The 24922-nt window shown below is 45.4% G+C and overlaps 1 protein-coding gene and 1 long non-coding RNA gene across 10 annotated transcripts; one reads left to right on the top strand and one right to left on the bottom strand.

The window, feature by feature from the left end:
• Positions 1 to 919: 919 nt before the first annotated feature.
• Positions 920 to 23801, bottom strand: LOC126061484 (uncharacterized). Of its 4 annotated transcripts, none has more exons than XR_007513810.1 (7): positions 21536 to 21656; positions 21153 to 21233; positions 19440 to 19560; positions 18325 to 19125; positions 5156 to 5331; positions 3520 to 4030; positions 920 to 1951 (listed from the first exon to the last, which is right to left on the bottom strand). It is a non-coding gene; the product is annotated as an uncharacterized LOC126061484 (long non-coding RNA). The 4 variants fall into 4 exon arrangements; XR_007513811.1 differs by having other exon boundaries at positions 18325 to 18466; positions 19018 to 19125; positions 19440 to 21233; XR_007513812.1 differs by lacking the exon at positions 21536 to 21656 and adding an exon at positions 23559 to 23801 and having other exon boundaries at positions 19440 to 21233.
• Positions 4338 to 17349, top strand: DYRK3 (dual specificity tyrosine phosphorylation regulated kinase 3). 6 transcript variants are annotated; one of them, XM_049858040.1, is made up of 4 exons: positions 4477 to 4567; positions 4877 to 5888; positions 7276 to 7387; positions 13153 to 17349. In XM_049858040.1, exons 3-4 carry the CDS (start codon positions 7304 to 7306, stop codon positions 14725 to 14727), a joined length of 1659 nt encoding a protein of 552 aa, XP_049713997.1. In that variant the 5' UTR covers positions 4477 to 4567; positions 4877 to 5888; positions 7276 to 7303; the 3' UTR covers positions 14728 to 17349. The 6 variants fall into 6 exon arrangements, with proteins under 6 accessions (XP_049713993.1, XP_049713997.1, XP_049713998.1 ...); XM_049858041.1 differs by having other exon boundaries at positions 4489 to 4567; positions 5704 to 5888; XM_049858038.1 differs by having other exon boundaries at positions 4495 to 4567; positions 4827 to 5888.
• Positions 23802 to 24922: the final 1121 nt, after the last annotated feature.

Genomic DNA, 24922 nt, shown 5'->3' on the forward strand with positions numbered 1-24922 from the left:
GTCATCCTAGTGGGAGTGAAACAGTATCTCACTGTGGTTTTGATTTACATCTGTCTGATGGCTAATGATGTGTTTCGTGGCCATTTGAAAATCCTCTTTGGTGAAATGGTTATTCAAGTTCTTTGACCATTTTTTGATTGGGTACAGCGCATATTTTGAGGGGACACAATTCATTCTATAACAGTACCCAAGGTTCCTGAACTTTAGTGTAACGAATTACCACAAATATATTGGCTTAAAACAACACAACTTTGTTATCTTACAGTTGTGGAGGTCAGAAGTCCTAAAATTAAGATGTCAGCAGGGCTGCATTGCTTCTGGAAACTCAAGGGAGAATTTGTTTTCTTGCCTTTTCTAGCTTCTAGAGGTTGCTCTTATTCCTTGGCTTGTAGCCCCTTTCTTCATCTTCAAGACCAACAACATAGCATCTTCAAATCTCTCTCTCTCTCTACCTCTGTTCCCATAGTTGAATCTTCTCTGACTCTTCTGCCTCTTTCTTCCATCATGTAAGGACCCTTCTGATTACACTGGGCCACCCCAATAAAAAAAAAAAAAAAATTTCCCCATCTCAAGAGCCTTCACTTAATCACAACCACAAAGTCCCTTTTGCCATGTAAATTGACATATTCACAGGTTCCAGAGGTTGTGATGTGGACATCTTTGGGGAGTCATTATTCTGTCTGCCACATTTAGGAATCTTAGATCATGGGGAACTGTGCGCCACAGAATTCAAAGGATCCAAGGATGTAGCCTGGGCTCTCCTGCTAGGCTCAGAGAATACAAGCCATATACAGGAATGCAAGGAACTGGGCTTTAGAATCAAACAAACCAGGATTTGAATTCTAGTTCACCCTTTACCAGCTGGGTGACCATGCGATGTCATTAATTTCTGAGACCGTTCTCTGAAGTATACGATGGGAATAATACCTATCTCACAGGACTGTTGTGAGTTTTAAAAAAGAAAAATATGTAAAACATCTCAGATGGTGCCTGGCACACAGTAAACAATCAATAAATGGTAATTGTCTTAGTTGTCTGGGCTGCTAGAATAGAAATACTGCAAGTGGATGGCTTTAACAAACAGAAATTTATTTTCTCACAGTTTAGGAAGCTAAGTCTGAACTCAGGGCACCAGCTCCAAGGGAAGGCTTTCCTTTTGTCAGCTCTGGGTGAAGGTCCTTGTCTCTTCAGCTTCTGTTTCCTGGTTCCTTGGAGGTCTCCATGTGTCTTGGTATCTATCTTACCTCATCTCTCCTTACTAGCTTGCTTATTGAATCTCTTTATATTTCAAAAGGGATTGACTCAAGATACACCCTACACTAATCCTGCCTCATTAACATAAAAACATAAACCATTCCCAAAGGGAAGTATAACCAAAGGCATAGAGATTGGAATTTACAACACATATTTTTGCGGGACACAATTCAATCCATAACAGTAATTTTTTTAGGTAAGGTTTTAAGACTTCAGAAATATAGTTTCAAATGGCTCCTGCTGTAGCTGGAACTGATCGTGCTGACTCAGGATGATGGGAAAAGAAAAATGTTTCTGGGATTTGGAATTAATAAAGGCAAACTTCAGGGCTCAGGAGACATAGAGCTTCATGTGTATAATATTGGAGGAGGCCCAGGGCAGAGCTTCTATTTGTTTTGCTTGTATTTTCGAGATTCAGAGGCATTAACAGAGGCTTCTTTTAAAGCTCAGGAGGAGTAAGAACAAGAAGTGCTTGAGGTTCAAAAGAGATTTTTCTGAGGCTCCAAAAAAATAAATCGTGGTCTTAGTGTTTCAGTGACACGACTGAGCTAGATTTCTGTGTCTCTGATGAAATAGCAGGTCCAGGTTTCTGAAGCTCCGGTGAATCTGAGGTCAATATAGCTTGGGGAAAAGGGTGAGTTTCATGAGTTTTCTCCAAATGATTTTTTTAAAAACGCATTCCATCATGGCTCGCCTGCTGTAAAGAAGAATTTATAGCAATGAAACAATTTAAAACTTACCCTAACCCACCAATAACTGTTTCATCCCAAATTTCCAGATGAATGTGGCCACAGGTATTTTCATAATCTGAGCCTTTGAAGCTGCTATGATCACTTTCTGATGTTTCCATGGTTTTTTAAGATCCTGGAACAGTTCTATTTTTTGTTTGTTTGTTTGTTACAGGTTCCTTATTTTGCAGACATATTAGAACTGGCCTCAAAGGGCAGACAAGGTCCCCTGTGAATTTTTGGCTAATCTATGGTGGGTAAATCTGGGACACTGGATGGAGAAAGATAATGACAATTTTGAACTGCTCTTAAGTGGGGCTTTGGAGGGGAAGAAAGAGCATGAATGGTGTGGAAACTGCTCAAGGGCTGGCAGGCACAGGGCAGCAGCCAGCGGGGCTGGGAGGCTATTGCTATACCCCTTATTGGGGCTTAAACCACCCAACTGTTTTGAAACAGGGGCTCTTTGAAGAAGCATAGGCAAGTACTTGGATGGCTAAGGTCAGAGATTTCTCGCTCCCTGGACCATGGGAACAACAGGCTAAGGACAGAGGAGTCCTCTGTGTTTCCCACCTCAGGGGCAGGAAGGGGAGCAGGAATGCTGCAGGTTGGCTCTTGGAGATGTGCTTTAAACAGACCGAGGTGCAGTCCTCTCAGAGCGGTGATTCAGAATGAGGGAAGGAAGCGTGTGCCAAGTTCCGTCAGGGTGGTGGGACAGGAAAGTGGTCTGAGGTGGCCACATCAGTACTAAGAACGGGGATTAGTTAACAGAATTATGCAATCTTAGAGCTGGAAGGGACGTCAGCAACAATCTAATTCAAACCTTTTGTTGCCATGGGACTCCTTCAAGTAAAAGCTTCTATAAAAAACCCAGTGCTGTCAAGTCGATTCCGACTCATAGCTTCTATAAAAAAAAAAAAAAAAAACAAAAAGCTTATTCATAAAATTAGAAAATTTTAAGATATCATATGGAAGAAAATCATTTCTTTTATATTTATACCATTACTCGCTCACTGGCGTCAAGTCAATTCCGACTCATAGCGACCCTATAGGACAGAGTAGAACTGCCCCATAGAGTTTCCAAGGAGCGCCTGGCGGAGTTGAACTGCCCACCTCTCGGTTAGCGGTTGTAGCACTTAACCACTACGCCACCAGGGTTTCCCTTTATACCATAGAGAGACTAAAACAACATTGATCGTGAAGGATAAAGCTCCCGAAATGGTCAGATTCTTAACTTAGAAAAGTAAAGAGCAATAGAATATTTAGGGACATTTTAACCCGGTGGCATAAGAACAGGGGATATAACTTGTAGTCACGTGAAAAGGTAACTTGGGACTATGCCACAGTACTGATTTGTGACTATGAGTACACTGACTCCACCAGGTGGCGCCCGTGTTCAGCATTTTGAGAATGTTTTTAGTCCTCAAGCAGAGGGTGTGAGAAAATCTGCTTGAGTGCCTCGCTTAAGAAAACACTTGTGTTTTTCTAGTTTTAGCCTCCCTCTCGCTTGCTTTCGTGCAAACTAGCGAAATTCGCTTACCGTTGGTGTTACCGGGGTGTTTCTCTTCACTTTTCAAAAAAGGGAGGAAAAACTCCAAGGAAAAAGCGCAACAGAAAGCTCCTTCCAAGGGGCCTGGTGTTGCAGGAAGAGGGAGCTCAGGCCTCGCCATATGAGCACGAGCAAGCACTCTCCTCTGGGCCGCAGTTTCCGCATCCGTAAAATGAGAAGTTGGAAGGAGACCTCGAAGGTTCTTTGAGTCCTTCCATTCGTGGCATCTCGTTGCAGGAATCAGACAAACCCCAGATTAAATTCTGGATCCAAGTTAAATCTCTTGGAGCCTGTTTTCTGATCTTAAAATAGGGATGTCACGTAGTAGGGTTGCCGAGATTAAATAAGTCCTTGTTCGCAAGCCCTAGTACAGTGTCCATAAATGGGTTTATTTTTATTGCTTTCTTATATAACTCTTCATCTTCTGGAGGGGTGCCCCCGCAGTAGGTTGAAAAAAATCCATATACTCCAGGGAGGTTTTAGAACTCCAGCCTGCAACGTGCTACGTAAGAGAAAACACACTGTGAGGTCTTTCGAGGTGGAAATCGGGGGCTGACAGCTACTTTCGCAAACCCTCCCCGAGCCGCGCCCCCGCGCCCCAGCACCCCCAGCACACCCCGGCCGCGCAGGCCTCGGGCTCGGCCCCCAACCCCAAGCGCCCGCGCGGTGGGCCGAGGCCTCGGGCCCCGCCCCGGTGCGTCGCGGCGTCGCTGCGCAGGGGCGTTTCCCGGGCGTGCCGCGGTTGCCAGGCAGCCAGCCGCCTCCTCCCCTGCGTCCCCGCCGCCCAGCCTCCCCTCCCCGCCCGGGCAGTCGGCGCTGGAGGCGCGCGGAGCTGCTGCGTCCGTCCGGGAAGCCGCGGGGGAGCGCCGCCGCCCGGGAGGCAGCCCTTCCCGCGCAGGTGGACGCGCCCCGCCGGAGCCGCCAACCGCCGGCCCTCGCCCGTGGGGGTCTCGAGCTTGCCGATGGGAGGCACGGCTCGCGGGCCGGGGCGGAAGGATGCGGGGCCGCCCGGGGCCGGGCTCGCGCCCCAGCAGCGGAGGTAACGGCGCCGCGAGGCAGCGGGCTGGGGGCGCCGGCGTGAGCGGCTGGCGCGGGCGGGCGAGGCCGGGCAGCGAGGCCGGGGCTGGAGGCTGGCGGCTGAGCGACCCCCCAGGAGGGGCGAGGGAGGGGGCCTGACCCTCTTCCCGGGATCGCCCCACTTTCCTCCAGGAGCCCCGCACCCCCAGGCCATCGTCAGAGGGGGAGGGGGCTAGAGCGGGGTTAGGGGAAGAATTTCCACCCCGGGATTATCTCTACAGCTCTAGATCTGGGGTTCCGAAAAGCTGGTACTTTTTGTGGGTTTTTGAAGCCAACTGGGGCAGCCAGACTCGGAGTCGACTGGACGGCAGCGGGTTTTTTGGTGCGGGGCAGCCAGGGAGCAGTATCTTTGGAAGAAGCCCTGTTGCTCAGAGCAGATAACCGAGGGCCGGACTCTTCTTGGGCTTTGCTGTGAGGGGTGCGGTCCGGCTTCAGATAAGCAGGTAAGCAGCTGTGCCGAGTTTGGGCTCCTGCAGATCCTATTTTGAGGGCTGCCCTGTCTTGCACTGTTTTACATTGACTGGAGCGAAGAGACCCCGTCCCCCTTCACCTGGAGACTTCCTTTGGTGGATTTCCTCCAGCAGTCGGTCAGTAGGAAATTATGCAGGTCGTTGGTCCCCTCTTTTTCTCTGTAAACGCCTGTCCCAGTTTGTTTTGTTTTATTCATGCTCTCGGCAAAGGTGCGTCACATCCAGACTCTCTGGTTCTTGACGGTGAAGCAGTTCCCTGTTAAAGACAGAAAGATGTGTCAGAATGGGAGCATGTTTCAAAAAAGAGAACAGTCCAAAAATATTTGTAGTGGCTTTTTTTTTTCCCCCTTTGTATTCCTATAATACATTAATCAGGAAAACTCTAGAACTGATTTTACAAAACAGTTTTTAAGGGCGACTAACATATTCCAGGATATTTTAAAAGACATTAAAAAAAATTCTGCAACATAGTCGCCGTTGTTCATAGTATATCATGTAAAATGATACAGTGAGATGCTGATGTGTATAACTGGGAAAGCCATATTCTTGGTGGCAGATGAAATACATTATTCAGGGCCGTTTTGTGGATTAAGTAAATCCTCTCTCTGTCTTTTGTGTTCCCTTGCAGTGGCGAAGGCACAGTGTTAAAGAACAGAGAAATGATCCTTAATCATTTAGCGTTTTGTCTCCACCACCCACCAGAGAATGAAGTGGGGAAAGAAGTGAAATTCAGTGCAGTTTTGTAACCTAGAGAATCCTTTATGTATTTGCTTTAGTGTTCAGTGTGTTTTTCTACAAGTTACATAGATACAAGTAAGTAAATAAATAGATGACAGCCCTCAAAAGGCCTTTTATTTCTTGCCTGTAAGACCCAGAAGTGTGTAGGCTGAACTATTCTTCCCGTTTAACATGTGGGAAGGAACAGGCTCGGAGGGGAAGGTGGTGTGGCCGATGATAGAGCTGATACCGGAATCCAAGTCTCTGGTTAGTTTTTAGGCTCCAGATTCAAGCTAGCTTTTATTTTTAAGGCAAAAAAAACAAAAAACAAACCCACTGCCGTCGAGTTGATTCCAACTCATAGCAACCCTATAGGACGGAGTAGAACTGCCCGATAGAGTTTCCAAGGAGCGCCTGGCGGATACGAACCGCTGACCTTTTGGGTAGCAGTCGTAGTTAAGTTAAATTAGATCCTTTTGATAGTCCCTATAGTTTAACAGTATGTAGCGTAGTGGTGGAAACCCTGGTGGCATAGTGGTTAGGTGCTACGGCTGCTAACCTAAAGGTCAGCAGTTCAAATCTGCCAGGCGCTCCTTGGAAACTCTATGGGGCAGTTCTACTGTGTCCTATAGGGTCGCTATGAGTCGGCATTGACTGGACGGCAACAGGTATACAGTGTAGTGGTTAAGAGCTAAGGCTGCTAATCAAGAGGTGGGCAGTTCAAATCTACCAGCCACTCCTTGGAAAACCTATGGGGCAGTTCTGCTCTGTCCAATAGGATCGCTATGAGTATGACAGTAAGAGCCCTGGTGGCACACACTGTTTAAAACGCTCAGCTGCTAACCAAAAGGTCAGCAGTTTGAACTCTCCAGCTGCTCTGCAGGAGAAAGATGTGGCAGTCTGCTTCCATAAAGATTTACAGCCTTGGAAACCCTATGAGACAGTTCTACTTTGTCTTACAGGGTCACTATGAGTCAAAATTGACTCCACAGCAGTGGTGGGTATAGTTTAACAAGGGGCTGGTGGTTAAGTGCTTGACTGCTAACCAAAAGTTTGGGGTCGAACGTACTGGCTGCTCCATCGGAGAAAGATGTGGCAGTCTGCTTCTGTAAAGATTTACAGTTTTGGAAATCCTGTGGGGCAGTTCTGTTCAGTCTTGTAGGTCGCTATGAGTTGGGATCAACCCCACAGCAACTGGTGTAGTTTAACAGCATACAGAAAGTATGACTCAATTTTAACTATTTTAAAATATAAACCTAGAGATGTTATTCTTTCTTTAGAACACACACAAGTTGGACTTCCTTTATTACTCTGCCAAATACCCCATTTGTTTGTATTCAGTGCCAAAATGCAGTATAGACGTTTATTTGTATTAGTTGTTCTTTGTAGCAGATGTGAAGCAGTTAAGACAAGTGATGCTTTGGAAGTACAAATTTATATTCTTCAGTTACTGACAGATTTTATCTGTAATCCTTTCAACTAGATTGGGGGATGGTGTCTACGATACCTTCATGATGATAGATGAAACCAAGTGCCCACCCTGTTCAAATGTACTCTGCAATCCTTCCGAACCACCTCTACCCAGAAGACTCAATGTAAGTAGATGAAACAGTTCTTTGCACTCTCATTGCTTTAGGAAGGAGGAAGTACTACTTAATGCTCAAGAGACAGTTACCTGTCACTGGTGACCTAGAACTTGTTTCCTTTTCATTTCTCCCGATTTTAGAGTAACAATATCTGTGGTCGAAGTTAAACTTTTCAAAATGATTTTGATTTGGAGCTGCTCTTTTCCGCTCAATCACTGGGATAAAATATGTGATAATAGGAAAAAAAAATATGCTGCTTTTATGTGTTATTGTTGTTAGTTGCCATCAAGTTGGTTATGACTCATGGTGACCCCGTGTTTGCAGAGTAGAACTTCTCCATAGGGTTTTCAAGGCTGTGAGGCTTTTGGAAGCAGATTGCCAGGCCTGTCTTCTGAGGTGCCTCTGAACGGGTTTGAACCGCCACCCTTTTGTTTAGCAGTCAAGCAGTTAACCATTTGAGTCATTCACGGACTCTTATTTTTAAACATCCACTTCTCACTTATCAACATGGTTAGGTTCCAAAGACCGAGTCGTTAAGCAAAAATTGGTGCTATGTGAAAACGGAGGATGACCACATTAGATCACAAAATGGATGATGACTACATCATTACATAATTGCCAAACCTCTGAGAATCACGGCCCAGCCAAGGTGGCACAAAACCTTAACCATCACAGCCAGCTTTACTCTCACCTCACACCTCGGCATTTGTTATTGCCAGACGTACGTTGTTAATGGACAAGATAGATAGTAGATTTTTTACTGTTGTCGTAAATGCAAAATGTTGGTTAATGAGGTAATCGATAAGTGAGGAGTAGGATGATAGACACAGAGCATCACAAAGGTTCCTTTTAACAAAAACAAAGGATGGCAAATACCCCTGAATTCACAGATTTGCAGATTTATTTCCTGCAAGATAGAAATGCAGTCCCGGCTTACTAGCTGCTAAAGAGAGCCATTTTATAGATCATAAATAAAATTTGAACAGTACAGTTAGGTTTTTGACGCATTTAATCATCTTGGGAATTGCAGACACTTAGTTTTTGACACTGTTTTACTTCAGATAAGAATAAAATTAATTCACATTTGGTCAGCATGCATATAGCATAGTTGGGAAGAGCAGGGCTTGGACAAGTGCCATGACATGAAAAAGCTATCCTGTGACTTTACAGCTTGCTGCATATATCATCTAATGAGGAAACTGAATAACGTGTGATACTTCTCCTTCACATTTTGTTTCTATATGGAAAAATTTACTTGCAAGTTTTAGTCAGTTTTTGATATTAAAATCAAACTTTTCACTTACCTTCAAGGTATTGGCTAAAAAATATTTGGAAGGCTGGCCGCCTGTTTTTGATCTCTTTTCTGGAGTGCAGTAGAGCTTCGTTTCCATTCTTATTCTTCGCTCTGTAAAACCCGTCAGTTCTCCAGAACCGCGTACCACCCTGTTGACCTTCAGATTTCTTGGCTATTTGCTGCCAGTCAGAAGGTTTCTACAGGGAATGCTTTGCAGTTGATTTATTAACATCTGACTTAAAGTTCATTTTAACTTAGTTCAAAGTTGGCAGATGTTAATCACCTTCCAGCAGGTCAATTAAATTGTATGTTTCAGAATCATTCGATTCAGTTTTTAGGAAACACAAGACTTCCCATTCTAACCCAATTGTATCTTTGCAAACTTTGTTGAAAAAAGGCTTTTTAATCTTTTGGTGAGGCTTATAGCTCATTATGCCATGACTCCATCCCGAGAGCCTGGTGCTCTTTTCAGAGTCTTTTAGCTTCATCGTGTATCCAAGATATTCTGCACCCTCATTGTAAACTATAAATCCATCTGTCCTTGGGCCTTTATTGGGTTAAGCTTTGTGTTGCAGGGATTTAGAGTCAGGTTAGGAGACAGAGTGGGGTTCTATATCTAGATGAGAAGGATATTCCTTTTCTGAAATTCTCATCGAGATCTTTAAGACTTAGACAACAGCAACTCAGAAGATTAGACAGGAACCTTAGGGGGCAGTGTGTTTATGTTAATGGGCTGGGGGGGGATAACACAGAAAAGGAGGGTGAGAGTGGTCGCACAGCTTGAGGAATGTAGTCAGTGTCACTGAATTGTACATGTAGAAACTGTTGAATTGGTGTATGTTTTGCTGTGTATATTCTCAATAACAACAAAATAAGTTTTTAAAAAAAATCTTTAAGGCTTGACACTATTATTTCAGATAATAATAAAATTAAAAATAAAATTACTGATTAAAAAAATTTTTTTAATAGAATATTCTATTGCTTGATTAAAGCAATAGAATATTCTATTGAAATGTCATAAGCCCACCAACTTCATTAACAGTGTACGTGAAACATTCTTAAGGAAAAAAACATGATAAACCTGGCATTAGCTGTCTCTCTGGAAATAAATACATAGTTAGCAAATACACTGATTGTATGGTTATTGTGATTTTTAATCCTAGACTAGAAATATATAGTGTTTTATAACGATTTTACTTTAACATGTGAACATTGTAGATTCTAGAACAATGGAAGGAAGGTTTTATTTATAGCACAGCAGACTTGATACGTAATTGATTTAGGCCACTATTTGAGTTATTTACAGGAAAGAAAGCTAAGGAGAAAATTCCTTCCCGTTTGGAAAAATTCCTTCCTGGAATTCTCTAGAAACACTGGAGAGTCAAACATTGATAATACATAGTGGACTAGACCTAAAGTGTTATTGTGTTCTGTTCTGGGAGCCACACTTGAGAAGAGATATAAATTAAGTGCAGCTCCCCCACAAAAAAAAAAAAAAAATTTTTTTTTTTTACGTTGAGAATGTGAGCAGGATCACAAGAGGTCCTGAGCACAGGTCATGTGAGGTGAGGAAGATGCAATGGGGATGACGAACCCAGAAAAGAATGGTGGGGTAGGGAGTACTGTGGTCCCTTTGAGGTACTTGAAGGGCTCTCGCATGAAATTCGGACACTTGTGGTTCCAAAGGGCAAAGTAAGAATTAACTTGCAGGAAAAGAGATTTAGGCCAACTCTAAGGGAAAACCATGAGTCAAAAAATCCAAATGGTATCCTTAGTCTTACTGTAGTAATTCTGTGGAAATTAAATTTCTGTAACGTATTTGTTCTTATTAATGTTCTGTACCTGAGATCCTCTCTTTATCACAAACAGAAATGAAGACCTCCAGAGCCAGCACAGCCTTACACGTAGGCAGAGTAGGTGAAACACCCAGGGACGGACCCTGGGCCTCAGATACCTTTCCTACCAGCTTGTCATTGATGACTGAAGTTCCTAGAGTCATTCCTTTGGGTTAAGGCATTGATCTTCTGTTAAAGTTCAAATAACCCTGGAGAGGTAACACCTTCAATTGTATAGCTAGTTCAAAGTAGGCTTTTTGTGGGGGAGAGTGGGCGAGGAGTGTCCGTGCACCTGAAGGGAAACCCTATAGTGGAGGCCTTCGCCAAGCAGAAGGCATGGGTAGTGCCAGATGCCTGTGGAGGGTGTGTAAGCACTTAAACCTTAAGATACTGAGAATCTTTCCGAATTGTGACCAGTGTTTTTACAATGTCATCATTTCTAAGGGTCTTTCATATGTCTTATTAACTATAATTTAATTCACACATTTTGCTAGTCATCCACATTTTACAGATAAAGAAATGGAGACTAGGAAAGGTCAAGTAACCTGCCCAGGGACCTCACAGCTTTGAAGTACTACAGACAGGACGGCAGCCGGGCCTTTGGACTTCATCTTTCTTTAGGGTGTGTCCAGAGACTCCAGCAGTAAATGTATAAAAGCACTAGAGTTAAGTAGTAAAACTGGCTGAGGTTGTATTCAAATATTTATTTCTGTTACGTAAATCTAAAACCAAATCTTTCCCTGGTTCAGCCAAGTTGATTTTCTAATAGATTGTAGTTACTTGAGAATACCTGTTTTTTTAGCACATAAGTAGTGAACAGTGAGTGTTCACGTGTATGTTGAGTGGGTGGATGGATGAATATGGCCTGCTTCTACTTTTTCATCCCTAAAAACAGGAATAGTTATTTGACCTAATTATTGCTAAGAAAAATGTTGGGTTTTGTTTGTGCTATAGCAAAGTATTTAGGTTTTGTTTGCAGGCCCATTTATTTTCTTGAGCAGTGATGGTTCTCTGGGTATCAGAGATTCTCTCTGGTCTGTACTTCATCTCTTTATTTTACAACTAAATGCCCAACCATGGCTACGGTTGTACTGGCTGCGTCACAGCTAGGTTAGGAACTGTTTGAGGTATGTCAGCACTCAAGCTTTTTCACCCTTTTTCTGTTGTTTATGTTTTCATTTTTTATATTACGTTTTTATGGTTTTTTAAATAGGCCAGATATTACTGTTTGCTTAGGTTAAATGAAAGCTTTATTTTCTAAAGGTTTGGCCACTTTGGATCGTTACCTTTTGATTTTGATCACATTCTTAGAGATTTATAAGTACAGCTTGGAGCTCCCCTGGAATTCTTTCTCCCTCATCGTGTAAACCCTGAAATTGTCAAGCAGACCCGGGGTGCAAGTCTTCAGGGTCAGTTGAGAAAAACTGATGTTCTCTGAAATATCCCAGACTTTTTTTAACAACAGATTTAATTTTTTTTTTCCTTTTTTCCTTCTCACCCCCCTTACATTTTTCTTAATATTAATTTTTTAAAAGTGTTCAGCTGTTTTTGCTTTTATTTTCCTACATATTACTTCAAGGAATCTTATTTCAATTCAGAGGACTAAGTAGAGCTTTATTGTGGGGTCACCGTTTCGGGAAAGGTTAGCAGAATAGAGTAGACAAGGGTGATGTGCCTTTATCATGTGGGCTCACAAGAAACTCTGGCTCGAGGCGACAGTCTTACAAGAAGCACCCTGGGGCCTGAGGTCCTCACTCACCCCCGCTCCTCACTGCCTCCCTCTCCCAACTCCCCACTATTCAGCAGATACATGAAGAGTTGGCTTAGATGATCTATCTCGAGAGTTCCCTCTGGCTTAGAACTAAACCAGAAGACTGTAATCATTCATATGGGACCTGGGAGTAGATAGCAAGGCCTCCGTTGAGTCCAGGCTGTAGTCGGCGTGTCAGCCTTACTAGAGAGAAGTACAGGCCCTGGGAGAATCTGGTGCTGATATATACCAGTGGGAGGGACCCTGGACGGGGAGTCAGAAGACCTGGATTCACATCCTGCCTCTGCCACTGAATTGTACGTTATAGTTTGCAGAACACTTGAATATGCATTATTTCAAGCCTGTCATATGCCCTTAAGATTTGGGAGGATACTTGAAACAATTAATAAGCAATGTAGACAGTATGTAATCAAGTGCCAAATTGTGTGGTACAGACTCTTAAGAGCTATAGTTAAATGTTAAACATGGGGTTAAGTAGTATGGGCTTGGAATAGTCCCTAAGTGGAAGGAAGAGGCCTTGGATTGGGCCTGGAAGGAGTGGGGGATTTGAGGGAATGGGAGTGAAAGGGTTCTCAATGCAAAGGCGTAACTGTAAGAAGGAACCTAGCATGTTTGGGGTCTTGAACAAAGCAAGGGGTATATGGGGTGCTGGGGTAGCCAGAATATTCTGGGAGTCTGAGGATTAATATATCCCAGGGCTTTAGAGACTCCTGCTTTTCTTATCTCCCTTTGGGAACATTGTGACCTTAAAATAAACGTGACCAGACCTGTTTGTTTTGTTGTTATAGTTGTTCAGATGCGGGGCGGGGAGGGGGGATCCTTTCATCTTCCAGTCTTTTAATGGCTTTAATACTGTCTTCATTTTTCTCCTCAGATTACCACTGAGCAGCTGACGAGCGACCATGCTCAGCGCTTTCTGAATGGAGGTGACATGAAGGTGGAGCAGCTGTTTCAAGACTTTGGCCACAGCAGACCCGATACTCTTCAGTCAGCTGGCATCACCGACTCTGAAAAATGCTCTCCTACCATTTCTCAGGGCAAAAGTTCAGAGAGCTTGAACATGGTGAAGTCCAGCAGTTCATCCAAAGCTCCTAAAGTAGTGCCTCTGACTCCGGAACAAGCCCTGAAGCAGTATAAACACCACCTCACTGCTTACGAGAAGCTGGAAATCGTCAATTATCCAGAAATTTACTTTGTGGGGCCAAATGCCAAAAAAAGGCATGGGGTTGTTGGTGGTCCCAATAACGGGGGGTATGATGATGCAGATGGGGCCTACATTCATGTACCTCGAGACCACCTAGCGTATCGGTACGAGGTGCTGAAAATTATCGGCAAGGGGAGTTTTGGGCAGGTAGCCCGGGTCTATGATCACAAGCTTGGGCAATATGTGGCCCTGAAGGTGGTACGCAGTGAGAAACGCTTCCGTCGCCAAGCAGCTGAGGAGATCCGGATTTTGGAGCATCTTAAAAAACAGGATAAAACTGGTAGCATGAACGTTATCCATATGCTGGAAAGTTTCACATTCCGGAACCATGTTTGCATTGCCTTTGAATTGTTGAGCATAGACCTTTATGAGCTAATTAAAAAAAACAAGTTTCAGGGTTTCAGCGTCCAGTTAGTGCGCAAGTTTGCCCAGTCCATTCTGCAGTCCCTGGATGCTCTCCACAAAAATAAGATCATTCACTGTGACCTGAAGCCAGAAAACATTCTCCTGAAACACCACGGGCGCAGTGCAACCAAGGTCATTGACTTTGGGTCCAGCTGCTTTGAGTACCAGAAGCTTTACACGTATATCCAGTCTCGGTTCTACAGAGCTCCAGAGATCATCTTAGGAAGCCGCTACAGCACGCCCATTGACATCTGGAGTTTTGGTTGCATCCTTGCAGAACTTTTAACAGGACAGCCTCTCTTCCCTGGAGAGGATGAAGGAGACCAGTTGGCCTGTATGATGGAGCTTCTAGGGATGCCGCCACCAAAACTTCTGGAGCAATCCAAACGTGCCAAGTACTTTATTAATTCGAAGGGCCTACCTCGCTATTGCTCTGTGACCACTCAGGCCGATGGGAGGGTTGTGCTTGTGGGGGGCCGCTCACGTAGGGGTAAAAAGCGGGGTCCCCCAGGCAGCAAAGACTGGGTGACAGCACTGAAAGGGTGTGATGACTACTTGTTTATAGAGTTTTTGAAAAGGTGTCTTCATTGGGACCCCTCTGCCCGCCTGACCCCAGCTCAAGCATTAAGACATCCTTGGATCAGCAAGTCTGTGCCCAGACCTCTCACCACAGAAAAGGTATCAGGGAAACGGGTGGTAAATCCCACAAACGCTTTCCAGGGACTGGGTTCCAAACTGCCTCCAGTTGTTGGAATAGCCAGCAAGCTTAAAGCTAACCTGATGTCAGAAACCAATGGAGGTATACCTCTGTGCAGTGTATTGCCAAAACTGATTAGCTAATGGACAGCTGTGTGCTCAGAAATGCATATACGTGTATTTTTAATTATCTTGCAAACCTACAATGGAAGGGAAAAACAGTATAAGCCCATCGGTAGATACGTTTTGTTAGACTAGACTTCCTTTTTTTAACAGACAAAACATTTTTATATGACTGTAAAAACTCTTCAAGGGCTGATTACCTAACCAGCTTGTATTGGCCACCCTGAAATATACATTAAATGACTTTTTATAGGTCAGTGTATCTTTGTTATTGTTGTCAGATGTACTTCAAGCTATGTATTACTCTGTTGGTTTAAATTTCTCTCATGATAGTAGGTATACCAAAAAGTATATCTTGGCCTCCACTCACTTCTAGTCTCCCTCAGCATCTGTTCTGAAGGTGCCGTTTAAGACATAGCTGTGGATGAAGGAGGCTAGACCTCTTGCCCCAGCAGGTCCTTCTGTGGGCTCATTCTAGGCAAGAGGGCTCACGGCAGACTGTGGGCTGAGGAGGCACCAGGAAGCTGTGGTCCCTGGAGAACTGGTGTCACTGCTTTCCAGTGATTCAGTCCTCTTCAGTTCTCTGATGCAGGGTGTTTCGTTTTGTTTTTAATTATTAATATTTTGCCTCTGATTTGCTTCCCGGGCATGCAAAGCATTTTACAGACATCTTACTGCTTTACCAAATAACCTTTTATGGAATTGGTTTTCACATTAATCTTTTGCCTCCCCTTCCTCTTTCCTCCCCCATCCCTCCTCTCCCATCTCCAAAGAAGATAAAGGAGCTTCTTTGACCTCAGCTGTCCCAGAACGTCAGAGGTAGAGTCAGTGTAAGAGTTGCAGCTCCCAAACTTTCTGGTACTCCAGGCACCAGCCTACCAGCATGTGTTTAATGAACCCTCTTCCTCATGAATGTGATCACTACCTGCCACCTTAACGGACCACATTTTTCCCTCTTCCAATTTAAATCCAAGGCTATCTTCTAGATTCTGAGCAAACTTCAGTTACAAGAAGAACGCTCTACTGTATTTGAGAATCCAGAAACCAGTGATTATTCACTCCTCCTCCCTCCCCCCCTTCTTCCCTTTATCTTCATTCACTTTTTTTTCTGTGAATATGTAAAACAAATTGCTGGCCAGAAGTCTTAGAAGGGTGGATGGAGAAGAGACAGTAACTCACTCACTGCTGCCTTTTTTTTTCCCACCTTCTTAAGAAAAACCTGTTGCAGTCGAGTCCATTTCGACTCATAGTGACCCTATAGGACAGAGTAGAACTGTCCACAGGGTTTCCAAAGAGTGGCTGGTGGACTGGACCTGCAGACCGCTTAACCACTGCACCACCAGGGCTCCTTCCTTTAAACAAAATTATACCCAGATTCGGTCCTAAAAGCGTGTGCCTTAGAGCATTTGCTTTCCAAAACGTAGTCCTCAGAATGAATCATTCCCATTTTTATTCTCGAATTTAGTCTCTGCGAGCTCCACAGATTGGAAGGAGGTTCTTCTGTTGCTCTTTGAGCAACAGATAAACAAAAAGAGAAGGAAAATGCCATTGACATATTATCTAAAGAACTTTTCCTTTATCCAAAAGTGTTCTTGATTGCACAGCACAGGCTGTGAAAAACGGGAATGAACGTTCATTACAGAAGCATCAGAAGGGTTCAGGTGTGACTGCAGCCTCCAAGCACAAGGGCCAGATGGCAAGGAAGACCCCAAACTGAGGCCTCGGCCCCTTTGAAGAGAAAGACATCCTGGTACTTTGGTAACTGAGAAATTGAGCTATTGAAAACCTCAATTATCTCCTTTACTCCTGGTTTACAGAAGGCAATGTAATTCACAACTCCTTTAGGTCCCTCTGACTCCTGCTGAATTGTGGGATAAGTTGTTTCAGTCTCCTACATTATCTATGCAGAGCAGATGTCGAGCTGTTTTTGCAAGTTTCGGTGTGGAAGACCTGCCTTTCTGAGCAAACTACTAAAAGGACTCCCACCCCAAACATCTGACACGCACTGGATTTCTTTGTTGTGTTTTTAGCAACAGGTCTCTTGGTCAGACATGAGCCTGTGGCTGAGGTTGGCACGGTCTGTTCCTGCATACTGCATCAACTGTGAGGTTACCGAAACGGGCCTGAGCAGAAGGATGTAGACAGTTCGTGACACTGTAGACAAGTTCTAGAAAGCTCTGGGGAAGTGAATAGATGTGTTTTTGCCTAAATTTGGCAACCTAGAGAGTGACATAGAGCAGAGTCATTCCAGTTGGCATGTCTGTCTTCTGCAGGCCAATTCAGGTTGGTTCGGGAGAGAAGCCTGCTTTAAAACATGGTGGTGGTTGTGCAGATGGAGGTGAGGAAGTTTATAGACAGGTTTCAAGTTTAGGGACAAGTTAGGGTTTTCAGAGGCTGTCACCCTATGCTACTGTTTTCATCCACTGTTAAATTTTCACTTGGATCTCTGCCCAGCCATAGCAGTGACTGAATTGGATCCGAGTTAGTGCAGCGATTCAGATGGTGTCTTATTCATAGTTGCTAGGTTGTTCTTTAGCCATTTTTGCTCTTAGTCATTTCAGTTAGACAGGTCAAGCTGGTTGACTTACTGATTTTTAAATGGACTAGAGTTTTCAAAATGATGATTGACACAGTGAGAGTTGGGTAGGAATTTTTGTTTATTTCATTCCTAAAATCATTATTTCTTTCAATAGGGAAATTGACTAACCCAGCTAATACCTGATCATCTTTTCAGAGTCTGTGCTGCCTTCTACCCTCGCTGCCATTGATCTGTTTATTGATCATGTGCTATCATGATTCCTCCTTATGTAAGAATGTAAGCTTCAGATGGGCAGGCCCATGTCTCCAGGATGTTGTGAAGAGCAAGTTTTGGTGCTCATTGACGAAGGGCAGATAATGAGGCTGGTTTCCCTCCGTGTAAACTGACTACACAGTTAATCTCAGCTCTCTTTTTGGGAAAAGGTAATCAGGTTATGTGAGGCTGCTTTCTTCTGGTCCAGTATTAGACAGATACCCTGATGATAATGAAAAGAAAAATGTGCCCATAACCCCACTATCACATAAGAATTCTGCTTCTACCCCGCAGGAGCTCAGTGAAAGAGGAGAAAGTCTAGCCTGGATTTTCACAGGGAAATTTAGGACTATATTAGCATGCTTTACGCCTAGGTGTGTTGAGGGGTTTGGGGCAGACAGATTGACTGGCTAACCTCATTAACATTTTAGTTTTCATGACATTTAATCTGCTAAGAATGGGGTGCATTGTATGAACAAAAAATAAAAGGTTACATAAAAATTTCAGCTATGAAATAGTTTGGATTTGTAGCAGCTGGTCGTGTTGAAACACTTTCTGTTCTGCTTAATTCCTAACCAGGCATAACTCAAGTTAAATGCTAAACTTTAGGTAGCAGCTGATAAATGGTTCTAAGCTTTCCTGACTAATAACAGAATACTCCTACTACTTTGGTGAATCATGGAAAACTCTCTCTCATTTATTTTTAATTATGTCTTTTGCATCTGTTACTTGATGTCATGGACACGGATGTTCCCGTGTGGCAGTGATAGTTCCAGACTACTACCTCTGTAGCTGGCTCTCCTTGAGAGTTAAGGGGAAGTACTTACCTTCTGAATGAGGTGGAAATGCCAGAACGTATTTTTCCTCCATCTCTTCGTGGTCTTGACAGAGATAATCAGTCCATAGAGCTCTGTAACTTTCTGTACTGAGAGCCAACTGCAGACATCCAAGACTGGAAAAATCTGGAGTCTGTACAAATAAGGAGAGACAAGGCCAGGGATTGGCAAATCAAAGAAGACTTGCTCTCTGCCAGGGAATCGGCCTCCTAGTTTTAAACAATACCTTTAAAACCCTCACTTCTACGTGTGCCACTTCCAGCTTCAACCTGTACTTCCTAAGCTAAAGTACTTAATGTACTTCTGGATCTTGCCTTCAACCATAATGTCATTAGGGGTAGCCCTTCCCAAGTGTCTGTCAAATTACGCCTGCTCATTTTAGTGAGAAGGCTTTATGTATGAGTCACAGTGAACCCAGCCATGTAAGGACTAAACGCTCTCTGGTCCCTAAGATCCATAACCCCTGAGTTAAGCCAGAGCTACAAATACATGGTCTAGACTTTGAAGGGGCAGGATATGATTCTTAATATAGCTCACTGACCTCAAAGTCAGGGCTGGATTCTAACAATTTTCCTCTAATAGGAGAAGCCTGCCTCACTGGTGACTAGAAAGATTCTCACCTCTTCTGCTACCACAGAAACAGACTAAAAAGAACGGAGAGGCCCGAATCTGGCAAATCCTGACCTGAGGTTATTTCAGCTCCAAGTGTCAGCCTCTAAACGCGTCGAGTTTGAATGCTTTGGTGTCATGGGATTCTATCGTTGTTCATTGACATCTGCTGACACCCTTCCTCTGTAAAGTGCAGTTAGGCATGGATGAGTCAGTGCTTTTTATTCTGGCGTGTTTGTTTTTAAAAAAATAAATATGAATTGCTTTGAGAGATTTTCAACATCTCATGGTTGTTTCAGAGCCAAAGTTGAGGGCATTCCCAGCAGGACTTGCGTGCCATACTCCACTGTCTTCCCAGTAGGGTGAGTGAGAGCCAGCTGCTATGGATTAATAGGGCTGTGCTGCAGGTGCAGCCTCTCACCTGGCCTTGATGGCAGTGATACAGGGCTCAAGAAAGGAGATGCTGGGAAGGGGAAAGGAGTGGGATGCTATCCAACCTTACAGAGATTCAGCCAACAGCCTTTTAGTTCAGAGTTCCTGTTCAGTCTGGCGTGTGAGCCCCAGCACTATGGTGGAGAAAGGCAATGGGAAAACATCTGTGTGGTTGTCTTCGGGTTCCTAGAGAAACAAAGCCAGTGAGACACAGAGAGAGATTTACTTCAAGGGATTGGCTCATTCAGTTGTGGGAGCTGAAAGTCCAAAATGGGTAGGTCAGGTGGCAGGCCAGAGACTTCTGCAGATTTGCATCCCCAGGTCCATTGGTCAGCAGCAGGCTGGAGGCTTTTGCAAGCTTACGTTCCTGGGAGCCAGCTGCAGGGGAAACTGAAGGAACTGAAGGCTCTCGTACCAAGACCCTCAGGTCGTCGGTATCGAGAGAAACGGAGAGAGAGAAAGGGGAAAAATTCTGCCAAAATATTTATTTATAGTCTGAAGGCAAACCACATCCAAAGGAACTCCCCTTTCAACTGATTGATCACATTACATTAGATTGCATTATGGAAAGTTATTATAGTACATTACATTATGGAACAGCAACTAGTCTAGTGTTTGGCAAAACTACTGGGAAACACATCCTAGCCAAGCTGACACACAAAACCTGCCATCACAGTCGTACTTGTGAAAGATCCTCTCCCTGGCCCCATGAATTTTACCCTCCTGGGCCTGAGTTTGCCTTAAGGATGAAGCTTGATGAGCAGTTTCAAGGAGAGCAGTTTGTTTGGGAAGTTTGGGTGTTTTTCTCAGGCCCAGCTTTGGTTGGTGAGATGACTGTTTTAAACCTGAGAGAACTGAGCAAATGGGAAGAAAGAAGAAACTATGCTCAGGGACTTTGGGCAGCTTGGTTCCAGTCTGCTTCTCATTTAGCCCTGAGCCATTATTGTCTTGGTAACAGAAGCTAACCTGACGCTGAACTGAGGGAATGCCTTCTGTGACCCCTGGATTGCTCCCTAGATTCTTGAGCAGATTTTCTGCCTTATGAGACCCTGGCTGGATGCTAGAAGCAAACCTTCCTCGACTCGGAGGAAACAACTGCTGCTAGAGAAACTCTAGGCCAGGCAGAGTTTAAAAGAATATTCAGCTTTCAATATAGCTGTTCAAATTTCCCCATGACCTGTGACACCCCCAAGCCAGGGACACTCCCATAGCTTTTATGACATTTAAGGCTAAAACTACCAGAGGTTAGAAAAGGCTGTGAGAAGAGCAATCTGAGCTATAGGTGTGTTGCCTGTTGCTTTTCAACATACCAAAACAAACCGGTTGCCACGGAGTCAGTTTCGACTCATAGTGACCCTATGTGTTTCAGACTAGAACTGTGCTCCATAGGGTTTTCAAGGCTGTGACATTTTGGAAGCAGATTGCCAGGCTTCTGGGTAGGTTCGAACCGCCAACCTTTGAAGTCCAGCACTTAACCATTGGTACCACCCAGGGACATCTCTTTTCAATACACAGGAAGGAATTTGTTAGTTCAGAGGCAGAAACCCAAAGTGACTGCAGCTAGACCTTGCTGATGCTGAGGACCGATCTTGACCTTTCTGTAGCATGAGCTGGGGCACAATTTGACCTGCTGATTTTGCAGAGGCCACCCAGCCTGCCTTTGCATCTGTCTGCTGAATAGCTCCTGTTACAGGGGCAAACCCAGGACACTCAGTCTGAACCGCTGCGGAGAATTCGTAATCCTTCCTAGGTTGGAGCCCTGGACCAATGAAACTCACCTCTGCCCTGCGAGCACAGCCCGTCCACACAGGCCTTCGATGGTCCAGTTATTCTTTGCACAGTGACTTGTGGAGCAACTACTGTGTACAAAAAAGTGACATTTGTCAGGGGTAGGGAGTGCTGACTGGGAGCCTTGCCGACCACCATACGTTCAGAATGTAACAAAAGCTGGGCAACAGGTTCAGAGAAAACTCTTCAACACGTTATCTACACTCTGTTGTGGTTTTAAAATTCATACGTCTAGGTCTGCAAGTGAGCGGGGCGGCAAGGGGAGATGGTTTCAGAACAGAACACTCTAGTGCTGAGTGCAGTGCGAGGCTGGTGGTGTGAGCTGGAGGAGGAGAGAGGTTGGCAGGGACGAAAGGTGCGGAAGACGTGTTACCTGTTAGCTACTTGGCTCTCAGTTCCCTCCGTTTCTTGAAGGTGATATGGGGTGACTCTTGAGGTTCCTCCGACATGATTTCAGTTCAAGTGTCCCTTCCTCAGACACCAGTTCAATCCCCAATTAGCTATCCAAAGCAACCACAGTAGGGGAGACAAAGCAGACACCAGTCTTCCCTATCTCCGTTCTCTCCCTTTGCCCTCTTTCCCTCAACAACTAACTGGCTTGCATTGCTGTTTTCTCTGGTTGCTAAATCAACATTTTTTATTTCTGTCCCACTGTCAAGCCCAGTCAGAGCCCAAGAGACAGAGCTGAGCCCATGGGACGGACACAGAAACTGCTTCCTTAAGAGCTTTTCCTGTAGCTTTTTGACAGCTGTCCCACAAAGCCCCAACTCCATTCAGAAAACCCTCCTCCCTCAAGAACCTTTTCCTCTCCTTGGAATCCAAGTCACTATCTGCTTAGAAATGCCAGAGATGTCCAGGTCAAGGGGCCTGTGTGAGGGGACGGAGGTGTCAAGAGTCCTTTGGGGAACTGAGATGAGCGGGTGGACCACAGGTGCTTCCCCTCGATCAAGCCTCCTCAATGGGCTTCCTGCAGGGGCAGCTGTTTTTTTTTTTTTTTTGTCATACACACCACTCCTATCCAAGCCCAACCTGTGGAGACGACTGCATTTCAAGACAGGGTGATTGCTCTGTTCTCACTTGACTCAGGGCCTTCAATTCGATGAAATCCAGAGCCACTGGACTGTGGAGGGGAGGTGGGGAGCGCCAGCTTTACTGGGAAAGTCCGGCTGGGGTGGGGGCTGGGACTGGAGGAGCGGACAAAGCTGAGTTCCCAGACCACAGAGCCTAGAGTCTGTCAATTCAGAAACCAGGTAGAAAACCACTGCAGGACCCTCCTGCCTCTGCAGGGTCATCTCCACCCACGCCCTGCACCTGAGGCTCTGCAGGGGCTCACAAGCCAAGCCTCCCTCCTTTCTCTGCCTGCTTTCTCGTTTTTTCCTTCTCTCAATAAATGTCCAGTGTCTTCTGTGTGCCAGACACTGTGCTGGGCAACTCAAACATGAATAAGACACACATCCTTACTTGCTCTCTGGGGGCTCAAAATTTAGTGGGAAGTCAAACAGGTAGAGAACTGAAATACAATGTCATACCTATTACGGTCAGTAAAACCAAAAACCTAAACCCACTGCTGTTGAGTTGATTCCAACTCAAAGCGACCCTACAGGACAGAGTAGAAGTGCCCCATAGAGTTTCCACAGAGTGCCTGGTGGATTTGAACTGACCTTTTGGTTAGCAGCCATAGCTCTTAACCACTATGCCACCAGGGCTCCATTATGGCAGGTAGGTACCAAACCCCAAACCAAAGCCGTTGCTGTCAAGTGCATTCTGACTCCTAACGACCCTATAGGACAGAGCAGAACTGCCCCATAGGGTTTCCAAAGCTGTAATACTTATGGAAGCAGACTGCCACACCACATCCCTCTCCCTCGGAGCAGGCTGGTGGGTTCGAACCACAGATAATTCAGTTAGCAGCTGAATGCTTAACCATGGCATCAGGAGGGCCCCTTGGCAGGTGCTCTGGGAGTCAAAAAAAAAAAAAAGAAGACCAAGGGTCTGGTTGGAGGTCATAAAGAATTTCTGTGGTGACTGCCCCTAGCATCACTGCCAGCACCTTTCCTCTCCTCTTCCCTTTTCTTATGCCTGCCCCCTTGCAACTCCAACCCCCATTGACTACTCATTGTCTTCAACGCCTCCTGCCTCGGGGAATATGAATCAATGCTGCTCACTCACTCCCCAAACAAAGAAGTGGGAGACTGAGGCCCACATTAGAGAAACCACACAGCGTCGCCGTTAACTGCAGAGCCAAGGCAGGCTTCCCCTGCTGCTACCAAGAAGCGGGCTCTATTCAACACCTCCCCCCCAACCCCCACCCCTCAGTGTTTACACCGAAGTCCCAGCACCCCCATCCAACTCCCCACTGCTGCCAAAAGGTGGGGGGGGGGGGGGGTTATTTTTACCTTCCGGGTTGGGAAATGGGCAAAGGCTGAGGCCGGGGCAGTTCGGTGGCGCCAGCTGGGGGCTCACAGGCGATGAGAAAGGCCCGCCCCGCGAGTGGTGCGCGAACCCAGTAGGAAAGAAATAGCGCTGGGTGCCCCGCCCAGAGGTCTGGCCTGCAGATGTCTGCCTGGACGCCGGCCAGTCACATGCGCTGAGGCTGCTTAAAAAGAGAGCTCAGGTAACCTCCCGGCTCGAATGCCTCTTCTGGCATGAGGAGCCCTCCGAGCGAAGGTGCCAGCTCTTCTTTGCGGGGCCTGGGTGACAAAGAGGAGCAGAGGGAAGGGTAATGCGGGCCAGGGCGGGAGGCGTGGCAAAGCAGTGGTCCTCGGTCCTTGCAGTGGTGAGGACAGTGTGGGGGAGCAGCTGAAGGGAGGAAAAGCTTGGCAATACGTTCCGAGACCAAATCTTCACCTGGCACTGGTCATTGTTTCCGGAACCCACACCCCATCACTGCCTATCTTCTCTTTCCCAGAGCTTCCCCCCATGTACTCCCACCCCCACCCCACCCTGCTCAGAATGCCAGCATCTGTCTACCTTAAACAACACACCCTGACAACTCTCTTCTCCCACCCACCCTCTCCTCTGACTCAGGAGTCCCTTCTGCTCTCTAGGCTTCAGCTTCCCCTTAGGCAGCGTGCTTAGGAATTCGCTCTCAGAACCCCCCAGACAATCTAGGGCAGAACAGAGGAGGCTCCTGGGAGAAGAGGTTGTACTCTGGAACAGATCGATTTACTAAAGTCCCAGAACTAGGTTAAGAGATTCTCTCAGTAATGTGGAGACCTCTCTGTTCACAGCTGAGTTCCCTGGAATGTTGGGGGAGCCTCCAGCCAAGAGGCTACTTTGTTCAGTTCCTCCTAGTGGGGAATGCCGTGTGTATTATGGTTGGAATGGCTCAACCCCAGGGGCACCTGTTACATGCAGTGGGGTGGCTAGATAGGGGTCTGGGGATCATGAAGGGACAGAAAACTTGCTATCTGCATGATGACATGGTGCTGTGGAATGGGGGGGCCCAGAGAGCACAAGTTGTTGACTATGGGCCCAAGAAGCCCAAACCCAAGGGCCTGGTCTGGGATGATAGTTGTAGGGTGGGAAGGTAGAACCCATTCAACAAGCTCTGGAGATTACTGATTAGATGACTGATTGTTCAAGGAGAAATTTGTGACCAAAAGCCAAACAAACCAACCTCCAAATTTGCATATCTAATTTGTCCAGCAAAGCCAGTTAGAGCAGGAGCATTTGTGATTTTAAGAACCAATCTGGAACTCCAGACTCCATGGAGATTACTCCTTAGGTTGGAGACAATGCTCATTTTTTCTCTGGTTGA

Source organism: Elephas maximus, chromosome 18 (assembly GCF_024166365.1).
Source record: "Elephas maximus indicus isolate mEleMax1 chromosome 18, mEleMax1 primary haplotype, whole genome shotgun sequence".
NCBI classification, from domain to species: domain Eukaryota; kingdom Metazoa; phylum Chordata; class Mammalia; order Proboscidea; family Elephantidae; genus Elephas; species Elephas maximus.